The sequence below is a fragment of the Typopeltis vanoorti genome, chromosome 8 (genome assembly GCF_054136105.1).
Source record: "Typopeltis vanoorti isolate ZY-2024b chromosome 8, IOZ_Tvanoo_1.0, whole genome shotgun sequence".
Taxonomy (NCBI): domain Eukaryota; kingdom Metazoa; phylum Arthropoda; class Arachnida; order Uropygi; family Thelyphonidae; genus Typopeltis; species Typopeltis vanoorti.
The window spans coordinates 140,614,362-140,639,380 of NC_143556.1; the positions used below are offsets into that span (position 1 = coordinate 140,614,362).

Below are 25,019 nucleotides of genomic sequence, written 5' to 3' on the forward strand. Positions count from 1 at the left end.
TTTTATCAATTCCATAAGATTCCAGAACTGCTAATGTGACTTTCTGGTCAATACTGTCATATGCTTTCTGAAAATCAACAAAGCAAGTATATATGTTTTTGTTTTTTCTCCTAGCTTTCTCTGCTATTAACCTCATTGTCAAAATCTGTTGAATTGCAGTTCTATCCTTCCTAATCCTGCTTGCTTGTCTGAAAGGTATGCTTCCAATTGTGTTCTCAATCTTTCTTTCAATATCATCACTTTACCATGGTGTCTTGTCAAGGCAAATTGTTCTATAATTTTTACATTCTAGCTTATTTCCTTTCTTGTATAATGTCATTAATATTGATTTTATCCAATCCTCTGGCATTTTCCCTTCTTTCCATACCATATTACATAGTTGGTGCATTTCTATAACCATACTTTCACCACCATATTTAATCATTTCTCCAGTGTTGTTATCATTACTAGGACTCTTGTTGTGTTTTAGCCATCCTATTGCTTTTTCTACCTCTCCTCTTAATATGTCCATATCATGCTCATTACCTGGTGGTGATATCTGCTTCAATTCTTCAGTCAGTTTCCCAACGTTATCTGAATCTAGTTTTTCTTCATAATACTCACTACAGTATCTTGTCCACCGGTGTACAAATTTTTTTTTATTCATCAATACTTTGCCTTTTTCATCTTTAATTGTGGTCTGTTTTGGTTGCCACTTTCTATTAATGGTGCTGATCATTTTGTATACCTCCCTTGTTTTAGGCTCTCCATAGTACTTTTCTATATTGTTGCATTGGGTGTCTAACCATTTCATCTTATCCATTCTGACTGCTTTTTTTACCTCAATACACTTTCTTCTATATTGCTCCTCTATTTGTTCTGATGTATCCCTTGTTATCTTTAACATTCTTTTCTCCTGTACTAACTTCAGTGTTTCTTGTCTAATCCATTTCTTCTTGATCTTCTCTTCTATTGGTACTGTTTCTTCAACTGCATCTTCTATCTCCTTCATCTTTTCACTCTTAGATTCGAGTTTTTTTCTTTCTCCACACTTTTTAAGTTTCTCCTCTAACACTATTCTGTACCGTCTTCCTATTTCTGCTTCACTTATTCTTGCTGTATCTCTTCTATTCTGATGTTGGGGTATATATTTCTTTTTTAATTTCAACTTGATGTTTGCAATCACTAAACTATGGTCCGAGTCTATATCTGCTCCTTGAAAAGTTCGACTCTGCTGTACTGATATTATCCATCTTCTTTTAATCATAATCACATTCTTGGTTTTCCCATCAATTGATCACCACGTTCATTTCCTACACTCCTTTTGTTGGAATCTTGTGTTACAGATCATCATCTCGTGGTCCATAGCAAATTCTAACAATTAAAAACTTAGGTTGAAAAAAATAAAGATTTGAATTTAAATTTAAAAAAAATTTTTAAATTCTTTCCATTACTTTTATATTATAGTATTTACTTCTGTAATTCCATGAAATATTCTCCAGATTTAACTTATACAGTCAACTCTACTACAGTAAACTCACAAGGACTAAAAGAATAGTTGAAATTTATGAAGTGTGCTCCATATTTCACTTATATGTAGCTAGAGTTCATACAGTGAACTCTAGCTACAAGAAACTCATTGACACTAAAAGGTAAGTTATAGTGAAATTCTTTCAGAATAGCACTGATATGTGTGGTCTGACCAAGATGCATTTGGTTAGTGAAGTGGTAGTATATCTGCTCTTGTTGGGCTAAAATTGCTGCAACCATTGATGTTTATGAATGCCTTTAGGTAGTAGATGAATTTCATCACTTGGTGTGAGGCCACCACCTGGATTACTGGAGGCTTGAAATGGCTGGAAAAAATGTTTCCATTCTTGGTCTTTAAGGGAGTGCTTCCAGATTATCTAATGCTTAGTCCACCCAAGGTACTAATGTATGATAGGTTGTAAACCTTTCAAGGATGAGGTTTTAAAACAAAGACTTTTTGGTACTTTATTATGAATATTTGCTATAGTGAGAGTCAAATGAGCAGAAGATTATTTTGTGTAATTAAAAATTTTCAAAACTAGATTTTAAAACTTACCAAGTCTGGTGATAATCCCAACAACCTCAGCTCTCGTACACTGGCTTGAGTAGGTTTTGTTTTTTGTTCACCAGTGGCTCTAGGCTTTGGAAATAACAAATTAACAATACATTTACATTATATAATAAATGAATGTGTGTTATTATATATAGTGAAACATTTTAAAACTTTTATCGCAAATAAGACTGCATGAAAAATAAGCATAAAGAAAAGTTTTCTGCAAAACCAGATTATTATCCCAAAGAGACTCAAAAATTGAAGAGGCAGTTAAAAAAAGGCCACACCAAAGAATAAAATAAAATTGAATATAAGAATTAAAGAGGATTTTTTCAGTTGCAGATGAGAAATTCACTGCAACAACTTAGGAAGAAAAAGTGAGCTCTACACCAAATATCACATGATTTCTAAACTTTAGGAAATAGCATATTAATAAATTATATATTCATAATAATTGTAAGAAATTGCATTAAGAATTTATAGCATTTAATAATATACAACTATTTAAACTGCAATGGACTTGTTTTTCATCAGAAAATTGTTTCATAGTTTGCAAACCGCTGAAGTTTTTCCTATCATAACTGACTACATTATAAAGTCTCACAGCTTGAAAAATAGAGGTTGTCAAGACCATATTTTTATTTATTATTATTTTAAAACCTCCATGGAGTTACTATACTAACTCATCTCAGATATCTTTCCATTCTGCACACAACAATATCCATCATACCTTGCAATAAATTCTCTCAATGGGAAAGTAACAGACACTACATCAGAATGTAGTATCTATTACTTTCCCAATTTTGTACAGTCAGAAGTTTTTGACTGTGTTCAAGATGTGAAATTGTAGGAGGAAAAGAATGTAATGGATTTTTCTCAACACATTATAGGTTGATAACTACAGAGAGCAAGAAATGATAAGAATAGGTGTTGGATTACCTCAGCTTCATGTAGGCAAGGGAGTTTGCCAGAAATGCCTACTTTTTCCTCAATTGTTAAAACTAATTTTAAAACTTACCAAGTCTGGTGATAATCCCAACAACCTCAGCTCTCATACACTGGCTTCAGTAGGTTTTGTTTGAGAATGCCAATGCTTCCTGCCAAGACAACTGCTATGCTGAGCCATAGCAGTTGTCTTATCCAGTGCTATACATCATGTCTGTATAGCACTGGATGAGCTTAAGATAGGACAGGTGGTAAATAGGTCAGCAGTCTGAGATAAACTAATGATACAGTACTCCACTGTAATGACAAGAAAGAGCTAGAATGAATCGTCGATAGAATTAAAGAGATCAGCAAGAAGTGAGGGCACATTCAGCCCTAATAAAATGAAATTATGGTTGAAGGTTGGCTGGTTTATAGATTATTGGACCAAGAACAACAAAGTTCACACTTGCCATAGCAAAGGTTAAAGCTGTACATAAGGTCAAAGGTTACAGGAATATATAAATAGCCAAAGATAAATTAGTAAATAATATGTATGTACAAAAATTAAGTTAAACAATGCAGTATCTACATATAAATAAAATTAGTCAAATGTGTTTGTACACATTACTTCTTTGTAAAAGTTAAAAGCATCATGCAATCTGTCTGAGTCTGATAACATATGTGTATGTAGCTTGGGTAGATAGGTAAAAATTTCATTGCTCTCTTGTGTAAAGTGTTGGCACTCCACCAGAATATGACAAATAGTAAGACTTGTGTTGCATTTTTCACACACAGGTGGGTCATCGGCCCTCAGTAAATAAGAATGTATAAGATGACTATGATCTATGCAGAGCCAAGCAAAAACAACTTCCTCTTTCTACATCAACGAGAATGCCAATGCTTTTGCCAAGACAACTGCCATTGGGCAATTAACTCTGATCTTATAAGTGTCTGTATATGGTACATTAAACAGTACATTGAAAAAATATGAGCTAATCTAGCAACTGAATCTGTGGTCTCGTTTCCCTTAGTTCCAATGTGGCTGGGAATCCAGTACAACCAATAATTTAAAAATGCCAAGAAATTATATTCTTGGTTTCATCCTTTATCCAAGTGTAAGCAAATAAAGTTTGCACATGAAGTAACTTCACGACTGGGCCACTTGTATATAGAGGTTGATGACTTCACATCAATTGCCTTAGTATCCCATAATGCAATGCACACATCACCATCATGCTGTGAATTATGGAAAGGGCCACTACCCAGACTGGTTTTTGACCTTTATTGAGGTCTCATTAGCGGGATCCAGACCTAGAAGTGATACCAAGGTTGAAGTTATGTAGAGGCCATATTTCCATATACAAGTAGTCAAAAGGTGTCACACCTTATTAGTAAAATACTCTGGATTAGAGATAGATGTTGAAAGTTATATACTTATATACAGAGGCTGATGACTTCACATCAGTTGCCTTAATATCCCATAATGTAACACACACACATATCCTTACTAATCCAGAGTATTTTAGTAATGAGGTGCGACACCTTCTGACCACAGAAGATGATGGTAGATGTTTTATCACTGCTCAGCGGCCTGGTTGGCCGAGCAGTTAGCATATCTGCTCTCCAGCCAAAAGGTTGAGGGTTGAATCCTGCCGTGGGCATGAATGTTTGTGATTGTCTGTAAAAATACTAGTGGTGGTGGGCAGTAGATGGTGTTGGTGTAGACGATAATGGTAGTTGCGGTTCTTTGTAGTTGATAGATTGGTGTGGACACAGAGAGCTGTAGAGCAGGTTCCCTCCCTCAATGAGTCTTTGGACTCCATGGAGGGATCACGTAATAATAATAATAAAAATAATGGATGTCATCAGGCCCTACTGCAGTAGGTTAAAACAATAAAAGAGCTGTTTTTTTTAGTTCCTCCTTAACAAAGAGAAACAAAGGCCCACTGGTAGCCTTTGTTTTTCTTGATGCTCTTTCAATATAAATGGGCCTTTGTTTCTTTTTGTTAAGGAGGAACTAAAAAAAACAGCTCTTTTATTGATTCTGGCAAAATTTTCTCCCAGAATGACTGCAATAGCTTTGGAATCAGCAACAACACATCCATTATGGTCTAAGATAGACAAACAGCATGTTGCACTGGTCATTTGATTAACTGAAAAGGTAAATTGGATTCAAGATTGTCTTTGATTCTCTGATGTGTCACATAATGTGCTTTGGCCAGAGCATGCTTAAAAAGCTATAAGTATGATGTGGTGAGATATCTACAAAATATACTCCATGGGTTGATCTTTTTTGGCTGCCTGGCATTCTGGGTTCCACTAAGGCTTTGGATAGAGCAGAAATCAAGATGATGTCCATGAGATGGAGGCTGTTGCTGCCTGGAAAATGCAGTCTGTTATATACTTGACTGCATCAATGATAGGTATTTCATTGACTATATCAGTATTAAATTTTGCAAGATGGGAAAAAGTATTCCAGCCTAATCCATTTTCCATATGGGTAAGCAAACATGGTTCCAGTGAAGGCATTGTGCAAAGAACAGGAAAGTGATTGCTTCCATATATGTTCTACTAAATCACTTAAAGAATTGACAATGTAGATAAGAATATAAATTAAATTACACTTTAATAAATATTTCCAATATTTCGGCAACATCACTTTGCCATCTTCAAAAGGAACTTACAAAAAAAGGCACGTGCACGTAGGCACTACAACACAGTAATTGAGAATGAAGTGATGAAGCTATTGTTCTCCTAAAAGTCCTGATGGAGCCCCCTAACGGGCTATGTAGGTATTCTTGGCCATTGGGCTGAAGGTTTGCTGATGTAAGCCTCCCAAATTTGGGGCAGTCTCATGCAACCAAATTTGTTGAGGTTTGGAGAGTTTCTTAGGGCTGAGGCTGATTCCATGAATAGTCTTTCGAATTTAAACGTGCTACGGTGTATTATTGTAGCTTCCTTCCACCGTATTCTGTGGCGTGTATCCAGAGCATGGTCTGCAAGACCAGAGTGGCTGTACTTGTGAAACTGAATGTAGTCCTTGTGTTCAGAAATTCTGATATTCGCTGTCCTGCCTGTTTGGCCAAAGTAAGGCCAAACAGGCTTTACTTTCTTATCTATGTTGTCAATTACTTAAGTGATTTAGTAATGCATAACCAACGTATAAGCTTGTCTACGAGAATTTCCATATATGGTCACTTCGACATCCCATAATAGAAGTGAAAGAATAGAAGGGGAGCAGATTGTAAGATCGATTTGCAGAATATGAGCAGGTAGGCATATGGAAGTAAGTATTGAGTCTATTATTCAAAAGGAGAGGTCATCATTGTCAAGGATTATTCACTGATGTGAATGTCTATTTCTGTTTACACTGCCCCATGGAGTATTATAACCATTAAATTCATCCATAAGAAGTATGGGTTCAGGTAGTGGCAAGATAAGGTTATCAAGATCGATTTCATTTAACTCAGTGGTAAATAAACTAAACCTGCTGCAATAAGAAATCCCAACACCTTAGACAGGATATGAACCAAGGCCATTATTTAAACTGAGTAAACCATGGAAACTCCTCATGAACATTGCATGTACTTAATATCCCAAACAATTCAATTTTGGCCAACTGATGCATTTTTGATTATGCCATTCTCTCCTTCATCCAACATGAAATATTATAACCTTAAGACTCATCGTAGAAGACCCATACTATCAACACAATACATATCATACCTCTCCTTGAAACCATTCACAGAACTATTAACATGATCTTGACTGCTATTTTGTTCTAAATCTAGCATGTTCATTACCCTCTTTTTTTCCTCATTGAATTTTCTTAGCTTTTTTTTTTTTTCAATTTCAAGTATTCTTGTATACCTTTTTTTCTAGAATATTTACAAAATTCTTTTATACTTTCACATTTAGTTACATTTAGCTTTTATATATTAGCACAATGAGAAATGAAGAGATATAAAAGAAAATAAAGGAGAAACACAAAATCACTTTTAAATAAAGCTGTTGGTTTTCTTAAATACTAAAGGAAAGTTTCAAAAAAAAAAAAAAACGAAAAAAAAAAAAGAAATGTAAAATACAAACACATCCAACTCACCTGTGGTACTAAACTAACATGAACACAGCAAAAATTCTCCCGTTTTACCCTGAACTGGAACTGTCTAAAGGCCTCAACAAATGGCATACCTTCTATATCTCCAATTGTTCCACCCAACTATTAAATATATAGTGAAGTACATATTTGTGAATATGTTAAATGAATAACAAGACACTTTAAAAGTAAAGATCTACTTAACATTACAGAAAATCTGATCTTTACAGTTAAATTTTAAAAATCCAATTTCAAGAATATCAGAATACTGAAACAAATATCAATCTAAACATTAAAAAAAGATTTTCCATAGCACTGCTATACAATTAGAAACGCCACCATGCAAAATGTCATCACTAATGATTTAGTGATTATGTAAATAGGTCTGGATTTCACTATGTTGTGAGAATGAAAGTGCTTCCTCAATTACAGTCATGGTGAGGAATTAGAAAGTCAAAACAAAAATACTTATTTACTAGTAATTGCTGCCAACAATTCATATAAGAATTATCTGTAAGACATATCAACATAAGAAATGTTATGATCGGTGGTGAGTTAGGCTTGGTAAAAGAAGAGGCTAGGGTTCTTGGGAAATATGCCTAAAATGAGTTCAGTGATATCTGATCCCCCCAATTCTGTGAGCATGTGCAATCGGGAGGGGGGGGAGATTGGATAATAATCAAAGATCCAAAGAATCAACATTGAAACAATTAGTATTAGGCTAGAATACCCCCAAAACCATTTCTTTATGGATTTTATGTTTAGTAATAATAAAGGATTCATAACTTCCCATATTCCTGGACTAGTAAAATTCCTATCCAAGCAGCATATATTCTATTTAAAATTGTACCTCCTCACAGCAATTTATCGAAAAATGATACTATAGTTCATCGTCTCTTAAATGTAATAAGAACATGATGATTACAAAACCTGACAAAGCATGTGCAGTTGTGATTCATGATAAAAATAAATATTTCAGAAAGCTTGACCTTCGAGTTCAGGTTCATGACGCCTATAGATACATTTCCAGAGATCCAACTCATTCACAAATCAACAAACTTAATAATCTTCAGGATGAAGTTCATTCTTGGAATAAAGAACCCATCAGAAAGTTAAAGATCATCATGCCGACATCCCTGATGTTATGATCTTCCCAAGTGACAAGTTTTTTCTCTTAAGCCATTTATTTAGTACAGATAAGTTCATAATTACTGAAATGAGAGCCAACAGGCTTCACTTCGGCGAAGTAAAATTATTCGAAATTAATTGGATAACGTGGTATTCAATATCTACTTAATTTTGAATAAGTTCATAAGGTTTTTGTTGTCTGGAACTTTTCCATTTCTGATCTTCATAAATTAACTGATAAAATTAAATGCAGTAATCCCAAGAATTAAATTTACACTTGAAGAAGATAACAATCGTTTCCTGGATGTTCTCATTCTGAATCAACTTAATGGCAGTCTATAGTTCTCAGTATACAGAAAACCAGCTCACTATTAATGCTGCTTCACACCATCATTCTTGTCAAAAATATGTTAAATAATGAACTGTCATTTAGGAGAACTACTTTCATCTTGAATGGTTATAATACAAAAATAACTGATAAAATAATTAATAACTATGGCCTTCATCCTAATCCTAATCTAGAAAAATATTTCTAGAATTCTATGTGTTATAGGACTGTCAGAGAAAACCATGAGACTTCCAAGCCATGCTGACATACAAGTTCTTCCTGTCCAGTTTGTAAACTCAATTCCTCAGCTCAGATTCATCTAGGAAAACAGCAAGTACATTTTACTTCAAGTCTGATAAGTCTGGTTTAGCTAGCCATTCTTTATCCACTAGGTAGAGAATTCATTGAAATAAAACAAAAGCCCTACATAAGTTATTTTGTTCTTGAAGGATTATATAAAGAAAATTGTGATGCCCACATTCACAGTCTGAACCTCAATAAAAATTATTGCCTTTAGCTTTCCCAATTCTAGGAAGTCATTAGATTCACAAAATTGCAATTATTTAAATTAAATTCAGTGAATTATTAGAGTTGCAGACAGCGTTATCCTTCTGCAGTTGAATCATATATTCTCATGCACTTGCAATTTAAGTGTTGTTTTTATTGCTTATCTCTTTCAAACTATAATGACAACAGTAAGGAAACCTAGCCAAAAATTCTACAAATATTAACTAATTTTTTTCCTACTGTAAGTGTCATTCCATAACTTTATAATTTTATGATTATATCATCTGCTTACATCTTGATAATTAAATCCATTCAAAATGGAACAATGATGACTGAATTTTCAGCATGTATCATAAAAAATCTACTCTATACTATAAAATGATAAGCTGAAATTGGAAACGGATGTGACATCGGCTTGAAACAAATGTAGGCTGTAACGTTTTTGTGTAACATTTTTATGTAACATTTCTTGTAACGTTTTTGTCAAGTTATTTGAAACGTTTTGAAATTCAGGGGCTACCCTGAGTGTCGAGTCTTCAAAATTCGAATCATTGGAATTCAAGGAGAACCGGCCTACCGGTCCGGAACACAGGGGGGACGGCATAGGCACCAGGGGGAAGAGCCCCCCCCTGAAGACTTGACACTCAGGGTAGCCCCTAAGTGCCGAGTCTTCAAAATTCAAGTCATCAGAATTCAAGGACAAGCCTACCAGTCTGGAACACGGGGATTTGGGCGCTGTAGGCATCAGGGGGCAAGTCCCCCCCCAGTATGATATACAGTTGCTATTAAAACAAATTAAATTTACTAAATTCATTTATTAATTATTATTATAAGTGCAACTCCATGGAGTCCAAAGACTCATCGCAGGAGACCCATCTATCCACACAATCTATCATACCTTTCCTTGAACCCATTAACAGACAAAGCACTCACAACTGACTGTGGCAACCAATTTCACTCATTCACAACTCTCCAAGCAAAAAATCTAGTCCTCACACCCCTACTCATTTGTGAATTGCAAATGAGAGTTGTGAATTTCACTCATTCACAACTCTCAAAGCATAAAATCTAATCCTCACATCCCTACTGACCACACCTTTATACAACTTCCAGGGATGACTCCTTGTTCTGGTCCCTCTAGCTAAGTGACAAAACATATCCCTTGCATCTATCCTATAAAACCCTTTAAACAACTTAAATGTTTCTATCATATCCCTCTTTTTCCTCTATCAACCAACTTCTGCAATCCACGCACCCTCAATCAATCCTCACAGGAAACATTCCACAGGAAATTCACCATCGTGGTCACTTGCCTCTGAATCCTCTCCACAACTTCTTCATCTCCAAGAAACCTAGGGGACCAGACTTGAGCATAGTAATTCAGATGTGGGTGTATCAAGACCTTATAAGGAGGTATTACAACTTCCTTATCTCTACTTGTTAATGTGTTCTTCACTAGCCAAGTAATCTCATGGGCTTGTAATAAATTTATACATTTTTACAAAATGCATAAATTTACATTTTTTGACATTAAACTGACACCCATTAACTTTTGCCCATACTGACAGCCTATTTAAATCTTCCAGCAAGCTTTCCACATCACCTTGATTAACTATTACTCTACCTAATTTCACATCATCAACAAGCAACTGAATATTTCCTTTCAGATTACTTCTTATATCATTTATGTACAAATTAAACGGCAATGGTTCCAGCACTGAACCTTTGTTGCACACCACTAGTCACTTGTTTTTGCCTCGATTCTGCCCCTCCATATACCACTTTTTTGATATCTGTACAGCAGTCATCCTCTTATCCACTTAACTAGTGTCATATCCATCCCCATTTGTTCTAATTTGCATAACAGAGTTCCATATGGTATTCTGTCAAATGCCTTTGCAAAATCCAGCAAATCATCATGTAGACATTTCCTTTATCCAACTCAGGTGTTACTCTATTATAAAAACTTAGTAAATTACTAAAGCATGACCAACCCCTCACAAAGCCATGTTGACCCTCATACGTTATCATATATCTATCTACCCATTCACGAATTCTCTTTATCAATTTTTTTAGTACTTTTACCACCATACCTGAGATACTCACTGGTCTATAATTTTCTACTGTAGTCTCAGAACCTCCCTTATGCAAAGGAATAATTTTACCTTCTTTCCACTCCCTTGGAACTCTACCAGAGCTGAAACTTAAATTTAAACAGCTTAGTCAAAGGCAATGCCAGTTCCCTTGCACATTCTTACAAAACCCTAGCTGATATCTCATCTAATCCCACAGCTGTATTTACATTGAGATTCTGCAATATCTTCAGAACCTCCAATTCATCCACCTGTGTTTCCACATTAGCATCTGTCAAATAGGTTAAAGCAGTAACCTCACTAGGAAGATATATGCTTGCAAAGTGGTCACTCATAACTCAACTATTTTATCTGCTTCTGTTTCCTCGTGACCATCATCACTCATTAAGGTTAATCTTCTGTAGTCATTCTTCCTCTTACCTGCCACATAACAAAATAACTCTTTGGGATTTCCTTTGGCTTGCTTGGCTAGATTCTTTTCATAATATGATTCTGCTTTCCTTGCCATGCTGGTGTCACCCTTCTTGCATGAGCCTTGTACTGTTCATGAGGGTCACCCTTCTCTTTATATACCCTCCACAGCATTTTCTTCTTCTGCAGCTTGTGCTTAATGATATTACTCATCCATCTAACTCCAACCTGATTAAACCTTCTTAATCTAGGTATACAATTTTATACTGCTTCCTCTAGATTTATGATCTTAATTTATGAATTTCATGTTTTTATGAAATTGCATGGAAACAATGTTGATTATTAGCAAAACTTTTTTAAAAAAAATAGTTTTCCTTAAATTTGCAACAGGGCATTGTGCCCTTCAATTGGAAAAGACCTGAATTCGATTTTCTTCATGAAAAAAGGAACTTTATTATTATTATTACATGACACCTCCAGGGAGTCCAAAGACTCATTGAGGGAGGGCACCTACTTTACAATTCTCTGTCTCCACCACTAATCCACTAACTACAACGAACTGCATCTACACCAATGCCATCTAATGCCAACCACCACCAACACTAGTATTTTCACAGACAATCACAAACATCCATGCCTATGATAAGATTTGAAACCGCAGCCTTTTGGTTGGAGAGTGGATATGCTAACCACTCAGCCAACCAGGCCGGAAACTTTATATGCAACTGAACTTGAGTTAGTTGATCTCATATGGAGGTAGCAGAGTTTATCTCCCAGAAATACAATTTTTCATCCCATATATAGGCAAATTGGCCAAGAGAACACATGCAATTTACATACAAAAAATACTAGTAGAGGTAGGTATATAGGTAGATGGTGCTGTGTAGATGGCAGTAGTGTCATGTGTAGATGCCCTAAAATTATTTGTGCATTCCCACAATGAGTCCCTAGACTCCTCAGCATAATCAATTTCATTCACATTTTTTGAAATAGAATAAGTGATTCAAGCCGTCAAGGTTTGAAAAAAATGAACATATACAACATTTTTTCTTCTCTAAGTCAAATTCAAATATAGATTTACATGACGAAAGAACAACACATCTCTTTATAACCTAAAATTCCATTTGAGTAGGTCTGGTCGGAATTCTAATCCAGTCCGTCTGGGAATATTTTCACTGTAAACTGTCTGTACCTATGCTATGACGACACGAGTATAGCTTTGATCCGAATATAGCTGGATATGATTTCTAAATTTGATAAAAAGTAAAGTTATATGTGTTGTTAGATGTATGGACTACGTAATTACCATGGCAAATTTTAAATCATTACAAATTAATTATAACAACCAAATCAGCAGAGCAAAATTTTAGAAGTAATTTTTCTTGACATATAGGTGCCTTGAATTATTTACTTATTATATTTAATGTTGGGTATACAATTACTGAACATCTTTCTGAAGAAAATAAATTAATAAGAAACTATACAAGACTTTTATTGAATTACAAAACTCTGCAAATATATATGAATGAATCAGATAATTTTATAGCATAATTCCGAAGGCTTAGTCAAGTTTGAATTCCAGGTTATTCAACTAGCTCACTTGTTGTACCCACCTATAAAAATGGAAGTAAAACCAAATTCAGAAATGCAGAAAAATTTCTCTACTGAGTATTCTAGAAATGGTGAGATATATTTACAAAAATACAGGATATACTCAAGTCAGAAGTCAGCATTAGAGGATGTACACAAAGATGGTGTGATGGAAAATTAAGTGTTAGGGTGCATGATAACTTTGCTATTACTCATCATCTACATCATCAATTTCCTGATATGTACCAGGGGTGTTCAGGCTACTATGACAGCACTAAATGATTAAGTTTACATTTTTATTAATCTCCTATCAACAAATTTCCTCCAAATTAGTCTACGACTTGTCAGCATAAAGCCTCCGTAGATCAGTCAGTATAGACAAAACCCTTAGGTAGGAAAGACCTGGATTCGATTCCTGCCATGATGTGAGGAACCTTCATTTGTCTCTTTTGACTAAAGATGAGTTAGTCAGTCTCATACAGAGGCAGAGGGTTTTTTCACCTGGGAATTCAGGTTTTTGTCCCTCAGAACAAAAAAAAATGGCCCAGTGAACACACACACATGAATCTACATTTATAAAATACACATTTAATCCGTCATTAGTAGAGCTTAACCCATCCTAACAAATGGGGAGGAAAGGGGGAATCCCCATACAAAATAAATAAATACTTGTCAGCATGCCAATATGGTATCTAACAGTTTGTTCTTCTAAGGCACTTCTGAATGAATCGATCCACCTAGACCTTGGTCTTCCTCTGGGTAATATTTCCTGCTCTCTTGGCATCAAACATTTGTTTTACTAAATTTTCTTCATCCATTCTATTCAAATGGCCATACCACCTTAGATTAGCTGTACTCACACATTCTTGAATGCTAACAACATAAAGTAACAACAAAACATGATATCAAAACTGAAGATATTAAAACACTGCTCCTTGCTACAAATTAAAGATACCAAGAAATTACATACTTGGTTTAATCCTTTATCCAAGTGTAAGCAAACAAGTTTGCACCCGAACTATTTTCAGGACTGGAGCAACTCATGGTAAAGGTGTATGACCACATCACTTGGCTTAGTATCCCATATTGCAAAGCACATATCCTTACGGGTATGTATAATGCTATACCAAGTATATAATTTCTTGGTATCTTTAATTTGTAGTTTAACCAAGTGGAAAAACTTTCAACAACTTCCTCAGTAATTTAATAATGTGTGACACCTTTTGGCAACTCGTATGTAAAAATATGACTTCTGCATTACTTCAACCTTGGTATCATCTATGGGTCTGGCTCCCACTGATGAGACCTCAATGAAGGTTGAAACAAGTCTGGGTAGTGACCCTTCCCATAATGCACAGCATTATACATACTCGTAAGGATATGTGCTTTACATTACGGCAAGTGATGTGAAGTCATACAACTTTACTGCAAGTTGCCCCAGTCCTGAAAATAGTTCAGGCACAAACTTGTTTGCTTACACTTGGATAAAGGATTAAACCAAGTATATAATTTCTTGGTATCATTAATTTGTTGTTTAACCAAGTGGAAAAACTTCTAACAATTGCTCCTTACTTTATGCACATAATGTTATACTCCAAAAATAATCTGCTACACTTTAAAATCCTTTAACTACACCTTCTGTCAAAAAAAAAAAAAAACGAACCTTTGATAGAAAATAAAACACAGGACAATTATAATTATTCAAATCATTTATTTCAATCAATATACTCTCCCTCAGCTTTGATATATCATTTGGCACAGTCAATTAATTAGTTAAATGAGTTTTTTTATATAGGGTTTTAGGATACTGATGAGGGTTGTGGTTACTGTCCCTTGAATGTTTTCAATGGTGTCGTATCGCTTTCCTTTCATTGGCAAATGAAGTCGGGGAAAGAGAAAGAAGTCACAGAGTGTTAAAACAGGTGAATATGGTGAGTGATCCAACACACAAACTTGGTTTTTGCTCAAAAACTATATCACACTTCAAAACTTCTAGTTAAAACTCACCATTGAAAGTTTGGCCAGGCAGAATGAATTCTTTGTGGTTAATGCCATTGGAATCGTAGAAACAAATCAGCATCTTTTTTAATTTTTGACTTCTCCAAACGACTTTTTTCCGGATGCCCCTCTTCTGGTGGTCTCCACTCAGCACTCTGCACTTTGTTTCAGGTTCATACTCAAAACACCACGTTTCGTCACCAGTAATGATCGTTTCAAGGAAGTTTGAGTCCTTACAAGTGGTTTCAGTGAGGGTGTTCAATTCGATACATTTTTTGGTCGTCAGTCAACTTGTGGGGAACAAATCGCAAATTCAATTTACAAAGGCCCAAACTCTTGGTTCAAAACATTGTGCACAGTTGATTTGGGAATCCCCAATTCATCTTCAATCAATCTCACGGACAATTTCGGGTTTTCTTTGATGAAATCACACACTTTTTGGATGTTAACTTCGCTCAGTCCAGTTTTTGGATGGTCTGGCTTTTAGTCGTCCTCAGTATCTCATGACCACTTTGAAATTGTTTAAACCACTTCTAAACTTCAGTAAGGGATAAATATTCATCACCGTATGCTTTTTGAAGCATTTCAGTAAAACCTTTACCAAGTTTACGACAAAAGTCAATCGCAGCTCTCTGTTTGAAACTCATTTTCTGACCGTTCGTCAAAACACACTGTCACTCTTGGCACTATAACTCTTCTTCTAATGAAACAAATGCCATAAACAGTTGACACAACACTAACGAAGGTTGCCGCTTTTGACAACAAAAAGATACAACAGGTGGCGCCACTAGTTTCTTCTATTTTTGAAAAGTTTGGTTTCTTTTTGGACATAAGGTGTAAACTGAATAACAACTGTAACAAATCAGGTATGAATTCTTCATCACCTCCTGCACTGGTGACTCCATAAAATGAAAATTTCCATCTACTGGTATTCTGTGTGACCATTTCAGAAGTTCGTAAGTCTCAATGATATATATATTTTTTTCCTGTTTCCTACTGTCCAAAAATTTTCAATCAGTCTTCATAATCCACAATTTCAATATCATCTTTAACACACACTCCTTTGCACTCCCTCATGTCATTAATGTACAGATTGAATAACAATGGATCAAAAACTGATCCTTGTGGTACACCACTGGTTCCCTTAAATCTTCCAGATTTGCATCTCCTCTGTACACCAGTTTTTGATATCAGTCAGCCATCCTCTAATTCATAGCTAATAGATTATAATCCAATCCAGTATTCTCCAATTTATGAAACAGTCTTTCATATTGTATTCTGCCAACAGCCTTACCAAAATCCAAAGGTATCATGGTATATCAATTCCCCCTTGTCTAACTCAGCAGTAACATTATAAAGTGTGACTAACTTGCTCAAACATGATTACCTTAATAATCCCATGCTGTTCATTGTAGAGTATAGATTCTCTGTCAACCCGTTTCAATATATGAACTTTTACCAACAGAGTTATTCTTTCATACTCATTCTTTTCATCACTTGCAGCATAACAATAGAATTCTCTTAGACTTTCTTTATCATGCAGAGCAAGTTTCTTTTCATATTCACACTTAGATTTCCATACAACATCGTAACACTTTTGGCTTGCTTCTTATAACTTCATAACTGACATCATCCTCATCCACATAGTATTCTTTCCACATCATCTTTATCTTATGACTCTTGCTTAATAAAATTACAAATTCATTTCACTCCTATCCTATTTATTCTTTGAAATCTAAGGACACATTCTAATATTGCATCATTTAAGTATTTTTAAATGTTTCCGATGCACTGTTGATATCCTTCCCATTTAGCAAATGATTCCATAGGACAGAACCTAGTATACTCTTTGAGTGGTTGTAATTTCCCACTTTGTAGTTGAACATAACTTTTTCTGAATGGAACATCTATTAACTTCCACTTTACAAGTCAGTACATGATCAATGTCACCAACCAGAGCCAGAACAATCATGGTTTAATTAAAACCTTACCTGACATTATAATCAGATATGACAACCTTTGACCTCAGTTCCTTCCTTCACAAGCTGCTTGAAAAAGTTGTCTCTCAAGCTCAATAAATTCAGTTTCATTCTTCTCATGAGATTTCACTTCAATCCATTCAATGTACAGATAATTAAAATCCCCCCATGATGATACTTTTTTTGCACTAATCATGTTCATTGGTAAATGCATTTCTTTGTCATTGGCAACTGATTTACTATGTCTGTAACACTATCCCACTATTTGATCTTGTTAGACTTCACCTCACACCAGATTGCTTAAAATTCACTGCTTCATGGAAAATTGTTACAAACATTGCAGTCATCAGGAATTAAATCATCCAATATCATTAGCAGAAAACACCTTCCTCTCCTTCCTAAAAATACTATACCTTTTACACTTTACTAAATCACTTAAGGAATTGACAACGTAGATAAGAATATAAATTAAATTACACTTTAATAAATATTTCCGATATTTCGGCAACGTCATGTTGACATCTTCAAAAGGAACTCAAAAAAAGGCACATGCACGTAGACACTACAACATCGTAACGCTCTAGTAAGTTACTGTGTTGTAGTGCCTAAGTACACGTGCCTTTTTTGCAAGTTCCTTTTGAAGATGGCAACGTGACGTTGCTGAAATATCGGAAATATTTATTAAAGTGTAATTTAATTTATATTCTTAACTACGTTGTCGGGGTGCTTAAGGGTCAAAGCTGTATAACTGAGAGGAGACCTCCACATAGCCTTTAAAGAAATGCAGAGAACCGACCAGGGTTTTTGACCTAATGTCCAATCCTCACCTTGTGGTGCAACGAGGTGCATCTACCTGGATACTGAACGAACGAGGATGGGCTGGCAATTTGAGATTTAGCCGACCAAACTGTATTCTTATTGGCTTAAACCAACATAGAAAATGATGGTACAACATGACAAAATTTCATGGCAGCTGGAGCATCGCCTAGTTAAACAAGGCTAGCCGATGTTTTCACCAGGGAACCAGGGAAAACAGCGAAAAGTCAGCTACTGGAACAAATCTGAAAGCACACCCCAACTCAACATCATCAGAGCTAAAGATTGGTACTATCAACATAAGAAGCATGAATGAAAAAGAAATGGAGCTAGCTGTAGAATTAGATATGTACCAGATCGACATAATAGAGGTGAGTGAAACAAAAAAGACAAAAACTGGTGAGATCTTTCTAAGCAATAAATACAAAACGTTATATTCAGGAAATGACAATCAAGGAAAAGAAGGAATAGCCATAGTATTCAACACAAAAAACAAGGATAATCTTCTTGAATGGCAGGCAGTCTGAAGTAGAGTGATGTGGACAAATATCAGAATGGGGAATTGGACAATGAGACTTATTTGTGCCTATGGTTCCACAAAAACGTTCTACTAAGGTAGAAGTGGATGAAGTTTTTGATGCTTTAGAAAAAGCAACTGACACAATGAAAAAGGAAAAGTTGGTCCTTGTTAGGGATTTAAATAGCAGAATAGGAAATGATTGTCAGACATACAAAAATATTTTGGGAAAATTTGGTGAAAAGAGCAAAGCTAATAATAATGGCAAATACCTGTTGGATTTCTGCTCAGGACATGGACTGGTTATTACTAACACCACGTTCCAACATAAAAATGTGCACAAATTCACATGGAGAGAAGAGGCAAGGAATAAGAAAAGTCTCTTTGACTATGTTATTGTTGATACTGAGTAAGTGAGTGAGTATACAGAGGATTTGAAATTGGAAGCGATCACTATTTAGTCATGAGCAAGATAAAATTGAATTTCATATTGAAAAGAATAACATGTAAGAAAGTTTTAAAGCGAATAAAAGTTGAGCAGTTCTAAGATGTGAACTGTATACTAAAATACACAAAGATTACTGAAGAAAAATGAAAGAGTTTGAGAACAGGAACCAAACCTTGGAGATTCAGTGGCAACCCTTGAAGAAAACCCCGATTGATTCAGCCAGAGAGGTATGTGGTGAGGTTGTCTGCAAGGATAGAAAAATCAGAACTCCATGGTGGACAAAGGAAGTTAAAGAGGCAGTGAAGGAAAAGAAGAAACCATATCAAAAGTTCCTGGAAAATAAGTCTCTGCTCTTAGAGAATACAGAGACAAATGTAAGAAAGCTAAACACTGTGTAAAACTAGCTAAACAAAAGTCAGAGGACTTTGGCAAGAACATAGAAAATAAATATCAAGAAGGTGGTAAGATATTCTGAAGATTGTTGAAGAAACTTAGAAATGGAGGAAAGAGTACTGTAAAAGGAGTTAGAGATGATAAAGGTAACATGAAAACAGGAGAAAAAGATATGCTTGAAGTATGGAGTAATTACTTTGAAAAATTGCTAAATGAAACAAGCAGTGATAGCACAGTGACTCAACAGGCATACATTCAGGAATACGTATCCATACTGGAAGTAGAAAAAGCTATCAAAGACTTGAAATGTGGAAACGCAGCTGGAGTAGATGATATTCGACCAGAAATGCTGAAGTATGGTGGTTTAAAAGTCTTACAGTGGGTGCACTGCATAGGTCAGAAAGCCTGGACAGAGGGACGAATTCCCGATGATTGGAGTAGAGCTCTCATAGTACCCATATATAAAAAGGAAAATAAAACTGAATGAGAGAATTATAGAGGTATTTCCCTGCTGAGTGTTTCTGGCAAGATCCATGCAAGTATACTTGAGAAATGGTTGAAAAGAATTGTGGAAGAAAAGTTTGGTGAAGAACAAGGTGGATTCAGGCCAAATAGAGGCTGTCAGGATCAGATCTTCACTTTACGACAAATAGTTGACAAAGCATGGGAATATAACAAAGATCTGTATTTAAGTTTTGTTGATCTGGAAAAGGCATATGACAAGGTGCCAAGAGAGAAGCTATTCAATATGTTATAGTTATGTGTCAATGGGGCATTATATCAAGCAATACTTATTTGAGCAGTTAGAATTGAAGGAAGTACAGGAAGTTGGTTTAATGTTAAATCTGGTGTGAGACAAGGATGTAGATTAACCCCTGTGTTATTCATTATATATAAAAATCACATTATGAAGGAAAGTGGTATTAAACATGATATCAGAATTTCAGATGTTAATGTCAGCTCTTTGGTTTATGTGGATGATGTTATACTTCTAAATAAATCCGCTACAAGTTTGCAAGATTCCCTGACTAAATTGAATAACTGTTGTAATAGATATCTTATGAAGGTCAGCATTAAAAAGACAAAAACATTGAAAATAGGTAGAATTGTTGAAAATGTCAACTGTGTTGTGAACGGGGAACCTGTGGAACAAGTAAAACATTTCAGCTACTTAGGCACGATTTTTACTGAAGATGGTAAATTAAATATGGAAATAGACAACAGAATCAACAAAGCTGGTATGGTAGACAGTCAATTGAATAAATTCATATGGAATAAGAGAGAAATTAGTCGGAACACTAAATTAGCTGTATACAAGACCGTGTTCAAACCAGTTTTAACTTATGGATCTGAAAGCTGGGTCACAAGAAAACCTTGACCAAAGACAAGAGACCGCAGATATGAGAGTCCTGAGAAAGATTATAGGCGTTAACAGATGGCATCAATGGCAATATCATATTAAAAATGAGGATATTAGAAATAACTTGACATTGTCAACATCCAGGAATGCGTTAGCAGAGCTAATCTCAGGTGGTATGGTCACTTAAACAGAATGGGCGAAGAAAGATTAGCAAAACAAGTGTTCTCTGCCAGGTTGGCAGCAAAATGACCCAGAGGAAGACCAAGATATAGGTGGATTGATGTGGTACAAAGTGCCTTAGACGATAGAAATATAAGATCTGTTAATGTTGGAGTCTTGACAAGTAACAGACTGATTTGGAGGAAAATTGTAGATAGGAAGTTAGTGATGATGTAAATTTTTCACGTAGTACTATCGTATCCTGTACACCTCTTGAGGGTACATGTCAGGAATTTGATGATGATCTACGTTGTCAATTCCTTAAGTGATTTAGTAATGCATAACCAAGGCAACAACCTCTACTGTTCTGTTTCTGATACTCTTGGCATGCATGTACATACATAATAAGTTACTGCATTCTCAATTTCCTTTTATTTTATTTTTTCAGTAAAAATACAACAAATTAAAAAATGGAAATAGATAATAGAAAAAGCAATGCAAGTGCAGAGAGTAGTCAGATGAATAACATTGTATAGAATAAAAGAGAAATAACCCAAAACATTGAACTAGCAAAACACATGATGGTAGAATAAGCCAAAAATGTAGAACTAGCAATACATGTGCTAACATTTAAATCAATTTTAACTTACGAATCTCAAAGCTGGGTTAGAAAGAAAACAAGATCAAAGACTAAGAATCATAAATAATATCTGAAAATGTAGAAAAAAAATTAGGAGTTAATACATAGCACCAATCAGAATCATATCAAAAGTGAAGATACTGGAAAGGAACTTAATGATAAGCAATCAAAAAAGAAGGTATGAGTAGAGCCAATTTAAAGTGTATGATGTCAGCATGATAAGGAAAAGACTCAGAAGAAGATCAGCACTATATGAATTCATTCAGTTAGCAATACTATAGGAGACTGAAATCTGTTAATATTAATTGACCTAGAATAAGATAAACTTAAAAAAAAAAAAGTTGTTGATACAAAGCTATTACATCCTGTTCATTCCTTCAGGTTACATAACAGGAAATGATAATAATCATTATTCATAGTAAATATTTCCTATCAGTTAGTTATTCACTTTACCTCTGAAGGACCTTGATGAATTAAGTTATTCAAGTTTTCTTTCAAAACAAAAGTGTGATCTCCAGTTTTTTGGAAATGACATTCAGATCGATGGAAGTTTTTTCACTTGGCTATGCTATCAATTATATATTTGGTTTAATCATTTATCTAAGTGTTAGCAACTCATGGTAAATGTGGAATAAGTTTTAATAAGCCTTAGTATCTCCCATAATGCAAAGGACATGTATAATGCTAAGCATTAAGGGAAGGGCCACTACTCAGACCGGTTTCAACCTTTATTGAGGTCTCATCAGTGGGAGCCAGACCCAGAGGTGGTGATATTAACGCGGAAGTAATGCAGGTATATGGTGATATGACTTTTGCATTACTTCCACCTTAGTATCACCACCTCTGGGTCTGACTCCTACTGATATAAGACCTCAATAAAGGTCAAAACTGGTCTGGGTAGTAGCCCTTCCCTTAATGCATAGCATTATACATATCCGCAAGGAGATGTGCTTTATGTTATGGAAGATACTAAGGCAAGTGATCAGAACTTATCCACCTTTACCACGAGTTGTCCCAGTCCTGAAAATACTTCAGATGCAAACTTTGTTTGCTTACACTTGGATAAAGGATTAAACCAAATATATAATTCGTCTCTCAGTTCATTTGGGAGCATTATTCACATGAACATATCATGCTAATAATCAAAAGAGTTAAAAAAAAAATCGCTCTGTGAGATCCATACCTCAATTATACACACTTCTGGAAGAAGATTATCTCCAGTAACTGGAACTTTTGATATTCTCTCTACCCATTCTTGAATAGCATCAGTGATATGAGGAACAACCTGAACAGTCTTGCCAAGGTAGTCACCTCTCCTTTCTTTATTAATAACATGTTGATATATTTTGCCAGTAGTGATATTATTATCCATGTGCAATGTGATATCTAGGAATCGTTCATAATTGCCCAAATCAAGATCTACTTCACCACCATCATCTAAAACAAAGACTTCACCTAGAATAAAATATGTTGTAGAAATAAATAAATAAATATAAATAAACATGCATATATGTATTTATTTATTATATATAATATACAATATATATACTTGTGTATGTATACACACAAGTATATTTCAGATGCTGAATGAAATGTTGACTATATAAAGGGGCTGTATTAGTTTGTAAAGAGACTACTAAGCAAGCATAGTCTTTTCATTTAAAATTTAGGATTTTTCATATAGCTTGAGTCATTTTATAAATAGCATAGTTCTGTTGTATATAACTAAACTATTTCTAAAGAGAATGTCCAACAGACACTAACAATAAAACAAAACATAAAATATTATAAAAACTTGTTATGCATACTAATGCCTCCATAATGTCATTGGAGTACAATGTGAAAACACTCTTTGATTTAGAAAAGATCTGAGTTCGATTTTTATGATGTGTGAAACCTTTTAAGGACTTCTTTGACTACTAAGTCAGAGAAGTCAGTCAAACTCATTTGGAAGTAGCAGGCTTTCCTCCTTCAAGGCATACAAACTACAGGAAGAAATGTAATTAATTGAAAAAATACATTTGATGGAGAATGAGAACTGCATTGGGCTGTTTGTAATTAACTATTTGGATGCTGAAATCTATTAAATGCTAGACTGCATCTGACCCATGTTGAAAGTTTTTTCACTTGGCTATACTACACCCTCTGTCCAAAAAGAAACCGAATTTTTGATAGAAAATAAAACACAGGCCAATTATAATTATTGAAATCATTTATTTCAATCAATATACTCTCCCTCAGCTTCGATACAGCATTTGGCATGGTCAATTAATTAGTTAAATTAGTTTTTTATATAGGTATTTGGCATACTGTTGAGGGTTGTGGTAACTGCTGCTTGAATGTTTTCAGTGGTGTCGTATCACTTTCCTTTCATCGGCAAATGACGTCGGGGAAGAGAAAGAAGTCACAGGATGCTAAATCAGATGAATGCAGTGAGTGATCCAACACACAAACTTGATTTTTGCTCAAAAACTGTCTCACGATGTTCGAACAATGAGATCGGGCATTATCGTGCAAAAGTGACCAGCTGCTTTCATACCATATTCATGCTGTATGCAATGGATTCTCACTATCAATCGCTTCAAAACTTCGAGATAAAACTCAAGATTGACCATTTGGCCTGGCAGAACAAATTCTTTGTGGATAATGCTTTTTTGACTTTACTTTTGACTTCTCCAAGCGACTATTTTTCAGATGCCCCTCTTCAGGTAGTCTCCACTCTTCAGGTGATTTGTTTCAGGCTCATACTCAAAACACCACGTTTCGTCACCAGTAACAATTGTTTCAAGCAAGTTGAGTCCTTACCAGCGGTTTTAATGTCTTTGCAGTGTTGAATTTGATGCATTTTTTGGTTGTCGGTCAACTTATGTGGAACAAATCACAAATTCAATTTACGAAAGCCCAAACTCTCAGTCAAAATGTTGTGCACAGTTGATTGTGGAATCCCCAATTCATCTTCAATCAATCTCATGGATGATTTCGGGTTTTCTTTGATGAAATAATGCACTTTTTTGGATGTTAACTTCACTCAGTCCAGTTTTTGGATGGCCCGACTTTTCGTCATCCTCAAGCATCTCACAACCACTTTGAAATCGCTTAAACCACTCATAAACTTGAGTATGGGATAAGCATTCATCACCGTATGCTTTTTGAAGCATTTTTTCACATCACCAAGATTAATACAAAACTCAATCACAGCTCTCTGCTTAAAACTCATTTTCCGACAATTTTTCAAAACACACCGTCACTCTTGGCGCTATAACTCGGCTTCTAATGAAATAAATGTCATAAACAGCTGACACAACACTAATGAAGGTTGCCACTTGCGGCAACAAGAAGATACAACAGATGGCGGTACTAGTTTCTTCTATTTTCGAAAAGTTCGGTTTCTTTTTGCACAGATAGTGTATAAATTAATGATGTCAAAAAATTATATTTTTGGCTTAATCCTTTATCCAAGTGTAAGCAAACAAAGCTTGCATGTGCAAGTCACTTCATGACTGGGCTACTTGTATATAGAGGCTAATAACTTCATATTAATTGCCTTAGTATCCTGTAATGCAATGC

The 25,019-nt window shown here is 35.1% G+C and overlaps 1 protein-coding gene across 2 annotated transcripts in view; it reads right to left on the reverse strand.

The window, feature by feature from the left end:
• The window catches only part of LOC150104389 (CTP synthase 1-A-like), a 281,082-nt gene that overhangs the window by 230,887 nt on the left and 25,176 nt on the right, over nucleotides 1-25,019 (reverse strand). For both annotated transcript variants that reach the window (XM_090396340.1, XM_090396339.1), the window contains exons 2-4: nucleotides 22,636-22,907; nucleotides 7,092-7,208; nucleotides 2,066-2,149 (exon numbers count right to left, since the gene is read on the reverse strand). In XM_090396340.1, coding sequence (XP_090252466.1) covers nucleotides 2,066-2,149; nucleotides 7,092-7,208; nucleotides 22,636-22,907 — 473 coding nt within the window. The remainder of the gene's footprint in view (nucleotides 1-2,065; nucleotides 2,150-7,091; nucleotides 7,209-22,635; nucleotides 22,908-25,019) is intronic.